The sequence below is a fragment of the Mustelus asterias genome, chromosome 2 (assembly GCF_964213995.1).
Source record: "Mustelus asterias chromosome 2, sMusAst1.hap1.1, whole genome shotgun sequence".
Lineage (NCBI taxonomy): Eukaryota > Metazoa > Chordata > Chondrichthyes > Carcharhiniformes > Triakidae > Mustelus > Mustelus asterias.
Genome location: NC_135802.1, coordinates 36,055,965 through 36,069,249, shown reverse-complemented (window position 1 = coordinate 36,069,249; position 13,285 = coordinate 36,055,965). Strand labels below are relative to the sequence as shown.

General features: G+C 36.9%; 1 protein-coding gene across 7 annotated transcripts in view; it reads right to left on the bottom strand.

The window, feature by feature from the left end:
• Positions 1–992: 992 nt before the first annotated feature.
• The window catches only part of LOC144506915 (enhancer of polycomb homolog 1-like), a 223,362-nt gene continuing 211,069 nt past the window's right edge, over positions 993–13,285 (bottom strand). For 5 of the 7 annotated variants that reach the window (XM_078233300.1, XM_078233313.1, XM_078233331.1 and 2 more), the window contains 4 exons: positions 11,161–11,279; positions 10,126–10,261; positions 7,684–8,050; positions 993–2,957 (listed from right to left, as the gene is read on the bottom strand). In XM_078233300.1, the coding sequence (XP_078089426.1) occupies positions 2,885–2,957; positions 7,684–8,050; positions 10,126–10,261; positions 11,161–11,279 (695 nt within the window). In that variant the 3' untranslated portion in view covers positions 993–2,884. Of the gene's footprint in view, positions 2,958–5,785; positions 5,939–7,683; positions 8,051–10,125; positions 10,262–11,160; positions 11,280–13,285 lie in introns of all 7 variants that reach the window. The other 2 variants (XR_013499977.1, XR_013499976.1) reach the window with 1 other exon arrangement.

Sequence of the window (13,285 nt, the reverse complement as noted above, 5' to 3'; positions counted from 1 at the left end):
GAAAGATTTCAGTCAGCTTGTAAGACTAGAGAAACTGGGGTTATTTGCCTTAGAACAGGGAAGGTTACGGGGAGAGTTGGCAGAGGTGTTCAAAATCTTGATGGGTTCTGACAGATCAAGTAGAAACTGTTTCCACTGGCATAAGGGTTGGTAGCCAGAGGAGACAGATTTGACAAAGAACATGGAGAAACAGGAGAAAAGCATTTTTTGTTCTGTGAGCGGACATGATAACTTTCAAAAGGAAACTGGATGAATATTTGAAAAGTAAAACAAATTGCTGGGGGAAAGAATGGATGATGAGATTGATTAATTGTGTTGCTCTTTCAACAAGCCAGTAGAGACAGTGGTCAGGATTCTCTGGCCGTTCATGCTAGCAGGATTCTCCCGTTCCACATCAGTGAACGGAGATTTGACAGAGTGTATTTTCCATCCTCTCTGGCAGCAATGGCAGGGTGTGAACAGTTGGAGAATTCTGGCCAATGAGTCAGATAGCCTTCTTCTGTGCAGTATCATTATTTGGTAATTTAGCAAGTTACTTGTGAATTAGTTTAATGTCTTGCTGTACTCACCAGAACCTCATGCAGATTTTACTGTTTCGGTCGATTTCTTATTTTGCATTAACTTGAAAATTTGCTAAATTAGAAAAAGAGGACTGCGTGTCCAGAGGAGATAGGAATACCTGTGGCTATTATAATCATCCTCTGCATTTGATGGCCAAGTGAAGCATGTTGACAAGTTTGAAGCAGATCTGATATTTCAACTGTCAAACAATGTTGGAAGATGTGGGAAAACGATCACAGGCAAGGATCCAATGATGTTCAAAACAAATTTTACCTACTAATGAGTATTTGAGTGGGGTAAAGTCAATTGGCGCAAAATCAATCTGATGAACGACAATTGAGATACAATAAATAACCATGATATTAAGAGTGGAGCAAACTGAAAAACGCAATTTTGAAACTATCCACAACTATCAAATGCAAAACAACAATGCTGAAGAACTGACCTTTACTGGACTATCAAAACAACAGGTGGTGAGGGGAAATATTTATATATGCAGGTTACCTGGACAAGACAGAGGCAACATGGCACAAGATTTTTAAAGGGCCAACGTCTCAAGGTGATTAATCTCTTCAAACAAAGCAATATCTTATTTATGTGGGCGCTTCACAAATGAGGAAGAATGTTCCCATTATCACAATGGTCAAACGTAAGTAATGACTAAGAGGCAATTATTTTCCAATGATCTAATTGTGCAATTCAATAAAGTAGTAAAAAGAAAATAATCAGAACAAAGTAATTACTGAAATTCAAACAAGGATCAATTTACTTTTTTCAATATAAGCATTAGGTCTTGAAAAAGATGTATGCTATAAACTTAAGTTATTTATGAAGTGGTCCAATAAGTTACCTCCTCAAAGCATTACCAGCCACATAATTTCCCCCCAGATTTTTTTTTAATCTAACTTACCAGCATGGTAAAATGGTGAGAGCTCACATTTCATAATGCTTCAATTACAAAATACTGTAAATACACAAATTACTTTTCTTTCTAATGTAGCAAGAAAAATAACTCCAACACACGATACAAAATTTAAAAAAAAAACACAGCTGTTGGTCAACATATAATGCCCTGGGTTTATTTTGTGAGAGTTCTGTCACAATTCCAGGTGGGATTAAAAACCTTGAGGATAAATATGCCATTGGACTGGGCATTCAGACTCAGGTACTGACAAAGCACTAGTAGTAGTCTGTTAAGTACCAATCTCTTCACAGAAGAGAGGTCTATTATTTCCAAAGGAAGGCACCCGATATCGTGGTTCTGGCCTTATAGCCTTCACAAGAATCTGAAAGTAAAAGCTGGCTGTTTCAGAAACTGGAATGATGATACACGTACAGCAACTACTGCATTCATCTCCCTTATCTCCTTGTTGTTTCTTCTCTTTTTCACATGAACAAGTGAAGAATGAAGTCTGTGTGTACAGGAGCACAAAATCAACAAGAAAATTACAACTTTAACAGATACAAAAATAACTGAATGATGAATGAACAATGAAAAAAAAGCTCGGGAAACTCTGATACAGCTCAGATTTGTTTTGAAGGAGGTCCAATTTGTTTAAACTCGAATGAGCAAAAAAAACTAAGCAGCATAGAAAATAATTAGTGCTAAAATAATTTTGCAGAAGCGTCTCTGCTTCTGAAAAAAGTGTGACTTCATTTCCAGCTTGTTACTTGCGTTAGAACAAATATAAGTGGAAGATCCCTATGTCTCCATGAAGTAGTTCCATCCCCATTTACAAACCGATGCCTTAATTTTCAAATCTGTATGTATGTCACCATTTTTACATGATACACAGAAACTCAGGGACCCAGAGGGGAACCAAGTATGTTCACCATATACAAAATACCGAGGAGTCCACAGCTACCTAACACATTTACTACAGCACAGGAACCAATGAAGGTACAGTGTACAAAACTGTAAACACAGCACAATAAATAGATAAAACAGCAGGTTCCGCACCATGCACATGATGTGATGACACTTCATCTCTATAGATCTCTCACATCTCACACTCTTACTGGTTGCAATTTTGTTTTTTTTCAAGTGCAAAGCATCACAAATGAACAGTTCAGTATTCAAGTAACATATATACAAGTGTATTACAAATATGCAGTACTGTACAGATAATTGCTGTATCATAATTTACAGATGTCAATTCCTATTAACAGTAACAAAAAAAGCATGAGATGTGCATTGCCATCAAGTCCCTAGAGCTGCCATGGAAACGCAATGTGCTGCATTCCGCCATCCCTTGCATTCACAAACGCTATTGATGCATAGCACCTAAATGAGTTCCCAAGGCTGCAGCTGTCTTTGTGGACACTACGTTACTTCCATTGCCACTGTATTGTCTGCTATACTGTTTAGTGCTGGCTTTTCTGTGTCGTGGTTTTCCCTGGAGGAATAAAAAAAGAAACTGTTAGTCACTGCTCTGATCATTTTTCATATTTTCATACAGGAATACATAATGTGGTGATGGATTACACTGATCATAGCAGTAACCCAAATTTAGCTAGATTTTATAAAACGTCAGGGTGAAATTCTAGCAACTGTTTAATAAAAAATGGTTTCATAGAATCCCTACACTGCAGGAGACCATTCGGCCCATCTAGTTTGCACTGACTCTCCAACAAAGTACACAAGCCCTATATCCCTGTAACCTCATGCATTTACCCCACTAATCCCCCTAACCTACACATCTTAGAACACCAAGGGCAAATTTAGCATGTCCAATCCACCTAACCTGCACATCTTTGACCGAGAAGAAGAAACTGGAGCATCCAGAGAAACTCATGCAGACACTGGGAGAACGTGCCAACTTCACAGTCACCCAAGGCCGGAATCGAACCCGGGTATCTGGCACTGAGGCAGCAGTGCTAACTGTGCCACCATGCCACCTATTGTCCCCACTCTATGTCTTGTACATGTATGGCCAACTAATACAAGAGTCTGACATGAGTGCTCAATTTCCATTCAAACCCCTCTGACTCTAACTTGGCCAGACGTTTTGCTTGCTCTATGCAGCTGAATTGTCAGATCGACAATTTATTCCTGTGTCATAACATTTTCCCTGTATTAATTTATGCAACATATCTATCTTAATTTTCCAATGCATTACTACCTAATAAGTCAAACATCAGCAAAGACCAGTAAACAGACGTACCATGCAAATGTAACCAAATCAAAATTCTTTGTCAAGAGAAAACTGTAATTTGACTGAAAATTAGCCTAGTAAAACAGACTTGGCGATCTGTGAAATTAGCACTATTTTGAAGCAATAATTTCAGTTGAGGTTTTCAACCTGCTCCCAACGTGGCAACAACTAATAAATTGGGCTCACTGATTGTGAATTAATATAGAAGTACTGCAATCTACAAAATGTTTGCACTATTTTAAATAATTAGACCCAATGACTTCAACAATCCCCATTTAAAAGGCACATATGACAAAAAATCTTTTTTCGTAAAACACAGGGATTTTACTCTGACTAGATAATCATACTTTGCTTCTTCATTCCACTTGCTTCAACTGTGAATGGTGTTGAAGTGGAAAAGACAGCAATATTTGTAGACAATCGTATGGCGATATCTCCACTTCTTTAATAGTTGAACTAAATGCTAACATTTGTAACCATTATGGCAATGCGTTTTGGAAAATCCTCCACTGCAATTCAATATTTTCAAGAGGATTTTCACAAAAGGGCATACCTCAAGTGATAATTATTCTGTGCCACAGATAACTTTCCCTAATAGTTGACAGGAAGCATGCTTTATGTTTTGTGTTACAGCATGGTTGGAAGACCAATTATCATAACTAACATTTGATTAATTGCCAACATGAAAGTATGGACATGGATTTTTAAACGTAAACTGGAAAGGAAACAGCATGTCACCTTTTCTTCAATAATCACTTCCTAGCGGCTTGAAGACAAGACAACAGATTGGAGTCTGGAACAGGTTAGGCATTACACAAATTATGCAATATGGAGATATAAACATTGGCAAGGCCCAGCACCAAGTATTATGTGCATTAATGCAATATACATTTTTACTGTATATTTTTCATAAATCTTTCAAATCTATGTAATACGAAACTTGAGTAAAATTAAATAGAGTAAGCCAAGAATTGACTGCTAAAGGTTTACAATTATTTCTCTAAATGTCAAAAATGGAGAAAAAGTGTATTGTAATTTAAGAGTGAAACCTTAAATGCAGTATTAAATAAAGATCACAACACTTGTATGACAACTGCAAAGGTACAGTATTACATTCAAATTGATAGAAGAAAGGTAAAGGCCAGCTAGTCTGTTGAGCCTGTTCTACATGACAGTTACACTATACAGCATGCATCACCTCAAGGCAGGAACAAAAAAAAAGGAGAAAAAAATTTAAGGCCAATTTTAGGAAAAATTAGGTAATTCCTCTCTACCTCAAAGACGATCAGTAAGTTCTAGAAGGCCATAGTATTTATAGAACACACCACCTATAATGATTAGGTGATCAGCATTTGCAAGTGGAGAAAACAATCCAAGCTTTTGGTACTTTCTGCCAACATTCTGCTTATGATTTATTTCCATTAGCCTGTGTAATTTTCTTACATTGTGTTACTAGATATATGTTCCATTTTTTGTTAATAAGAGAGAATGCCAACAAAATAGATACAGGTAGGCACACAGTAAAGTTATACGTGCTTAGCATTCCCTGGAGAAAGTTCTATTATTTTGTTGTTTCAGCAAAGTAGTGTAGATTCTTAGTTAAAACAAATGGATTGGTCCACCAATAAATTCTTGCTAGTAGGATGATTGATATTATATATATATATATTATAGGGACTTTTAGTTAATACTTACACTATATTCAAGAACTACTAGATTCTGTGCCTGAAGCAATATATAAAGACTAAAACAGCATTTTAATATCAGTTGCACAATCTTCTACAAGAGCAATGAAGGGCAATTTAATTAAGTTATACCACAAGGAAGATTAACCATGGATAAAAACCATGTATTATTTAAAGATATCAAAGCTAACTTACTGGACTGACTGAAAGATGGTCTTCAAAATTCCAAATCAGCCATATAAATTTAAGCAGGTTTTAATAGCAAAATATATTTGAGGCTATGACAGCCATCGATTTAAAAATAAGAGCTTTTTTTTTCCAAAAAGGGAAACGATCCGATTGCTCACTTAAAAAAATATAAAAAAACAAAAGCACTTTACTTGCCTCCCAACCTCCTGCTCCTACCCTTAAAGTTTCCCGATGTGCTGCAGTAAAGTCTCCTTTTATCACTCCTATTTCACCATCTGGGTGGCAACATCACGTCTCTATGGCGCTATGAATTGCAGGGCCAGTGACGTGTTTATGGAGAGACACTTCCTGCAGGTGTGATGTTTAAAGAGTGAGTCATCATCAGTACCCTTTTATATAAAAAATTCAAACCATTAAATTATCAACTTCAAATTTTCAGAATATGTGGTGGGGAGAGAATTTTTTTCCCACTTAGAACAGTAAAGTTTTGTGACATCACACCATTGGGCTAATTAACTCCTTCATGCCAGTTCCTCAAATATTCACTCACCTTTGTGAAAAAGGGTACTGATTGAGAGTTTCATCTATGCTTTGAAGTCTTCCTTTTTCTTTAAATGTGGTTCAATCTCCACACAAAAATAATCAAACCCGTCTTGGGGAAGGTATAGGGGTGAAAGATTCATAGGCGATATAGCTCATACGGTTCAGTTACCATAAAAAAAACCATGAAAATACATAGTCCTTTTATAATGTCTGCTGCTTATAATGCTTTGAAGGCTACAAAGCATTAATGTAACAAGGCAAAATGCAAAAATAACCATCCCACAGCTCTGTATACATTATAAATATATGGACTAAATGCAAAAGAAAAACAAATCCATGTCAAAGGTAGCTAAATGTTCTTTCCTCCATTGTTCAGCCATTAGATTCAAATGAACCACCTCAAGTAGTGGAAAATAAAGACGGAGTTTTTAGTGGATTACAAAGCCAATTTGAAGCACAAGGTGCCAAATCATTTATCTCCAGTTATGAAATCAAGACCACAATGCTTTGTAAAAGCAGGCAAATTGCTCTTTAGCTGCCTTTCAGATAGTCTGAACAAATCTCATTGTTATACAAGGACGTGAATGTGTCTCCCTTTTGTTGGTGGCTTCAAACCCAGTTTTACAAAATGACACATTACACTGCCTACCTTTGTCAGATACAGCTCACTCATGGGCTTGTCGAGTTGCTTTGCTACGGACAAACCAAAATGCACTATATTGTTGTATTTTCTGTTATTAACTTTCTCCACACATTCCCAAAATTGCTTGGGTGTGGTGTAAACAAGTGTTTGACACTACTTAACACCTCCCAATCTTCATTATGCACATGTAGCTCTTTGACCACCAAGAGTGAAAGGGCAATCACAGCTAACCCTGACTCTAACTGCATGTTCTTACACACATTTGGGGAGGGTGAGGCAATCAAAATCAGAAGAAATCCTGACCACTTCCCTCATTGTCCGTTTCAAATCCAAGATTAACCATAATACCACTTTTCTTGCCCTGGGTGAAACCAGCACACACAAGCAGTATGAAAATGAACAACAACAACAAAATCACAAGGACAATATTCAAAATAACTAGTCCCAATTACATGGAAAGATTAAAACTGAAAACAATGGGCTGCTGACCATAAAAGGACTTCATTTTCCATGAATTTGAATATCACAAGGTGCTCTCAAACTAAATGTTTTGCCACAAGTGGGTGACAAGTATAAATGGTTGTGACAGAAAACCCTAAATGGGCAAGAGACCTGAAGAGTAAAGACTGCATATAACTGAAGACTTCTGGTATTTCACACCAATCCATTCATTGTTTGATGGAGAATGAAGAATGTCACTGTCCAGATTATATGCATGATAAATTGTATCTTTACTGCAGCATATGAGGAAACTAGCTGTTAAAGGCAATACTCTTCTTCCATAACAAAGCCCACTTTCAACCAAATCATGAGTGTTATTGATCAACATCAGGCTCAATTGCATAAATCTATACCGCACAGTAAAAAGAGATTTTCTTAAATATAAATTTGCGAGAATGGTGTTTACCTTGGTACTCCATCCATGGAGGTGGAGCCTGGAACCTTGGGCACCTGACAATTTGCTGCTGTAGCCAGCTTTAAGGCAGATGTTGGAACAGTATTTAAAGTTCTAGGTATATGCCGTGCATTCAGACTGGTGACAGAATTAACAGTAGCTACTGAGCTAGGTACACCTAGACGAAGGCTGTTGCCAATCAGAACCTGAGGACTTGAGTTTGTAGCATTTCCATGGTGACTCAGTGCACTGTGGGAAGTTGCTGTCTGTGTGTTGCTGCAGGGTGGCAGTAAGGCTGAACCTGCTGCTGATGATGATTGACTGGTTTGTACAAGAGCCGTAGGCGTGGTACTAGTGAGGTGTAAGCCCTTGTACGATCCTGAAGGAAAGCAGAGACACAGAATTAGAACATAATTGAAACACTGGCATGCTTTGGGACCAGGACAAGGGAGCAGTCGATAAAAAATTTGTGAAACCATTAAATTCAATATTTATATACAATTCTCTCAAGTTGGATTGGGCCACTATGAAGAATCAAGGCCTATCGGTAGTCCAGTTTTTATTTTTTTTCAGACTACCTGAGCAAGTACCTGAGCACAAAGAGTGGATGCAACTGACCAGTCTTTCTTGCAATTTTGCTGGCCCTATATTTTTGATGGGTGGGAGGAGTAATTAGGAAAAAAATTACAAAAGTCTGAGGACACGTACCAACCCACTCAAGAACAGCTTCTTCCCTACTGCCATCAGACTTTTGAATGGACCTATCTTGCATTAAGCTGATCTTTCTCTACACCCTTGCTATGACTGTAACACTACATTCTACACTCTCATTTCCTTCTCTATGAACGGTGCGCTTTGTCTGTATAGCATGCAAGAAACAATAATTTTCACTGTATACCAATACATGTGACAATAATAAATCAAATCAAAGCAAGCAGCCTCCAAACTTTAGCACAGATGTTATAAGATTCAAAGGTGGAGGCAAGCTCTCAAGGAAATATATTGGTGGATATTAATTTGTTTACACAGAGTATCTACCAGTAATTACCTCCCACATATAAAGTGAACTTATTGTTCTACCTTCCAAAACCACATGCCCAGATTATTTAAAAATTGGTCATAGCTTGGTTTCCTTTCCTTTTAAATTTCCTCATCCTGTAACTATCCTTGCCAAACTGATTTTAAAATCAGTGGCAGCCTGAACGAAGGTCAGTGGAAAATTAATTTAAATATCAGTGCTGCAGGAATGGACTGATAGGAAGAACTGTTGACAGTGCAATTATATGCTGCTTCAGTAAGTTCCAGTCTTTGGAAGTGGTTTTACTTGGCTAACTCAAGAGGGAAAACAAAGGATATGACACTCACCTTTTCCCTCTAAAATTTCTCAAAATAAGGATAATCATTTCATTTAAAAATGAAATGGTTTAGTGTAAATCAGAGTAGTTTTCTACTACTGTACAATGAGACATAATCTGTAGTAGGGTATCTTCAACAGTATTTGCTGTTTTTTTGAATTTGCCCGTACACATTTAGGTTTCAAGTTTTTGCGTGGCAAATTGCTGGACATGCCAGTTGACAACGATACAGTGAGGTAAACAGCACGTCTGGGATCTGAGTAAATAGGCCAAACGGTGGTCTATCTCCTTATCTAATCAGATTGAAGGATTAGGAAATAAACAGCGCCAGGAGTAAAGAGATGGTGCAAACTGGAGTGGGTAAAATCATCATCAAATCAGATACAGAAAAAGAATTTAAAAGAGGGAGAGCGTGTGCACGTGTGCAAGAGGGAGCGAGCGAGCTAAAAATGTTTTGAAATTTTCCAACAATTAAAACCTAAAGGAATGAGATTTCACATTTGTAAAAGTTACTTTTTGGTGCCAGAGAGCTGACTAACAATGATGAAACATTTTTGTCATTAAAAGGCACTTATGAACACCATACGCCTTTGTGGCAAGTTTAGTTTGTATCTACCGTGTGTACTTTCATGCTGTTCAATGCATTTCAATGATGAGGCAGAGAATGATCCGTCATTTTCATGAATCCAACATTAGAGTGGCACAATTTGGGTCAGAACCTTTAGATATTTGAGTATAACCCTGCCCTCTGTCCCTTGCCTGATGTTACAGTACCATTTGTGAATAAATAAGGACAGCGCCATTACGTTCACCATTATTTTGCTGCATGTTTCTGCACATTTTGTAGTACTGCAAATATGAAGAAAGAAAATCACATAGTAACCACATTACAAAAATTCTTCAAAGGAATTGCAGTACACAACAGCAGAAAGGGCAGGGTGAAGGTGAACAATTCTTTACAATTTAAAATGTCAACATTTTGCTTTGATTCTCATTTCAGCAACAGTATCTATCACAAGTATTCAATTTTATAAATTCATCACTCTCAGATACAGATCACGCTTATGTAACTTCTCATCTTGTGAAATTATACTCTCACCTGAGGCTTGTAGGACACCATTGATTCCAAGCACTACTTCCTCCTTTGCCTTGAAAGCCATCAACTGTTCTGATGTCATCAAAGCTGAAGCAGCAAATTGTGCACTAACTGAATCCAAAGTTTTTGAAACAGAACCCTGTCACAAAATTTAGGCAAAATCAATCACAACCTTGAAATGTTCTTACAAACAACCCAAGATCAATATTCATTTTAATAGAAAACAATTTGCAATACTAGGAATACAGCATTGTAATATTTGAAACACATCCCTCGCAAAAAAATTAACCAACAGCGAGAGTGATAAGCCAGTGAACAATTAATTGTGTAACTGTATTCATAGTTGAAAAAGCTTACAAATGGCATGAGATATTAAGACTCTCATTACTGTCTCAAACAAGATCATGAGCAACAGGTGCCATTTTCCTTCACTGAATTGATCTTGCTGGATTTCTAGCAAGCAACAGGAATAGCACTGTTCATTTCAGCAGCTTTAGATACACTCAGAGGATTATTGACAAAAATATCAATAATTTGTACAGAATCATTGTCAATTCCCTCCACTTAACAGGCAAGCCTTTTACAAAATATTTTCTTAATTTTAATCACAAACCTCTAATTCAACTGTGACACAATCCTATAATACAATTGCAGTAACTTCCAGTTGATAAAGCATAACTTGCTCAAACTTTCAAAACCAAGCTAAAAATGAATTTTGCATTAATTACTGTAATATGATACTTCCAACTATAAATCTGCCTGTCTTGCTGAACAAGCAAAACTGAACAACGCTGCCCATATTTCTCTACTGTTGTTAATTTGCATCAGCCAGCTTCAATTTCTTTCAAGTATGCCATTTAGCAATATTAAAAGCCACAACTAATGGAGAAACCAAAAATGTTAATTATGTGCAGGATTTGAAGCTTTTTGACAGAGGTTGTGTCACAATTATTTTAAAAGGTTAATGATTTGAAGATAGTTGTCCAGTGTCAAATTTTATGTGGTTTACCATATTATTTGAGCTTGGCTCATTCTTACCTGTGAAGCATTGGAGCCTGAATTATTATGTGCTAGCTGCTGCTGAATCTGTGCAAGCTGTTGTTTCTGCATCAGTACTAGCTGCTGTTGATGTTGCTGGTATTGTTCTGCTGTAAATGCTGAACACAAATTAATTTATTAAGGCAAATTTGATGCAAAAATAAATAAGACAGTGAAAATAGACTTGCAATTATAGCCTTAAAATTGCAGATTCTACATACAAATGTGATCCTGTAAGTTCAGATACAAATTTTCCAATATGCACTGGTGGCAATACTTCTTCCAAGCAAGAAAAAAAAAGTAATTTATCAGATCAACTGTCCTCTCAAATCAAGATTAGTCATCTCAACACATTCAATAGGATTTAGTTCACACACTTAATCAACTATGGGCAGCTAAAAACGATGCAGAATATTTTTGGGAGATGGTAAACAAAGCAGTGATGAAAAGATATTGCATTAAAAACTTGCTGACAAGGACAACAATCAGAGCAAACCCTCACCTGTGCCCACTAAGAATCTGTAAACATTTAGTACTGGCATATACACAAGGTCCTCAGCTTGAGCGCAACCATAAGAAGACCATATTAAGGAAATACTTGGGATGCTACACTTAGTGTCACAATGTTTGGATCAGTTAGCATCTTCAGAAACAGGGCAGGGGGTCAGAAAGAATTACTATCCAGTAATGCCAGGCCACAGTGAAAGGAAGAGGATAAATGACAGGTGGTCCAAAAAAAAACTGAATTTCATCATCAGAATTTGATTTGAATATTCCACATCAAATAAAAAGGCTTAGATTTTACAATTGAAATCCTTGCATTAAGTAACAAATTGCATTAGTATGGACTACTGCATTGAAGCAGGATGGACTCTTTTCAACCACCCACAAAAGCCACAAGGCACTTGATACATCTGCAAGTTGAGATCTTGAATAAAAACTTTTATTTTATAAAAACTTCAGAGAATTCTCAAAATAATAATTGTCAACTCATTAGTAACATATCAAATTATTAAAAGGGCAAGCAGCCACATTATTGGAGCTGTTAGTTTCTTTTGCCTATAGCACTATCCCTTTTATATTTGAGTGATCGCATTTTATTTACTCCAGTTTCTAACCTTAAAGGACAGGGTAGTTAAAGTATTCCTCCATTTTAGCCAAGAATACACTATACATCACTTGGTACAATAACACTTGTAATGTTAAAACAGCACATCACCCAATTTGCATCAAGCTACATCATGAGAATGCAAGAATTAGTTTAAAGCACAATTTCTGTCTTGCATCTCAATCACACTATCAAGTTGGTAGGAAGCAGAACCTGACTCCCCATACTACAAAAAAAGCTAACAATGTTTGAGTCCGCAGTAAAGGATAATTAAACTCTTGACCAATGCCACTGTTAAAGTTGCTTTTTACCTGTAGAATATTTTCTGTATTACACAATTCTTAACTGCATTATTCTACTTGCTGTGGTGTATACAGAGACACTAAAACCATGAATTGTAGCCTTAATGCCCAACATCACCCAGTTCTTTAAATGGAGAACTGCATTGAACATGCAGGCTCAATGTTCAACCATTTTGGCAGCAAACGATACCTCCAAATGAGGGGGCAGCCACTGTAGTGCAAGCATCTTTTTATTTTGCATAACTACTTTGCAAAACTACAAGGCCATCCTGGAACTGCATCATGAGTTACAGTTCATATAAGATCAAGACAAGTTAGGTTAACTTCATCTTATTCAAGAAAAAAGTAGGGATTTTACGATACACGTTTCAGTGGTTCAATAGTGTTTCCGCAAGATGTTTTGGAAATATATCCCTAGACGTGCTACTCTGAGGAAAAGTGAAACACTTTCACTGATGAATGAAGTCCCAAATCATCCAAGATCACAGTTGATGAGCTCTGAAATTTTAGTTGTCATTTAAGGTTGGCGTAGGAGCAATGGGGCTGTATCACCAGTGCTGGGGAAAATGGAAGCTGTACTATTGAGACAGTTTTTATTTGAATCATGCTGGGACTAGTCTTTTGGCGAGTCATATATCTAGGGTGGCAAACAGGGTTCAAATGAGGAAGATGTGATAAATTAAAGACAGAGGACAATACGAGAGCAAGGTAGCAA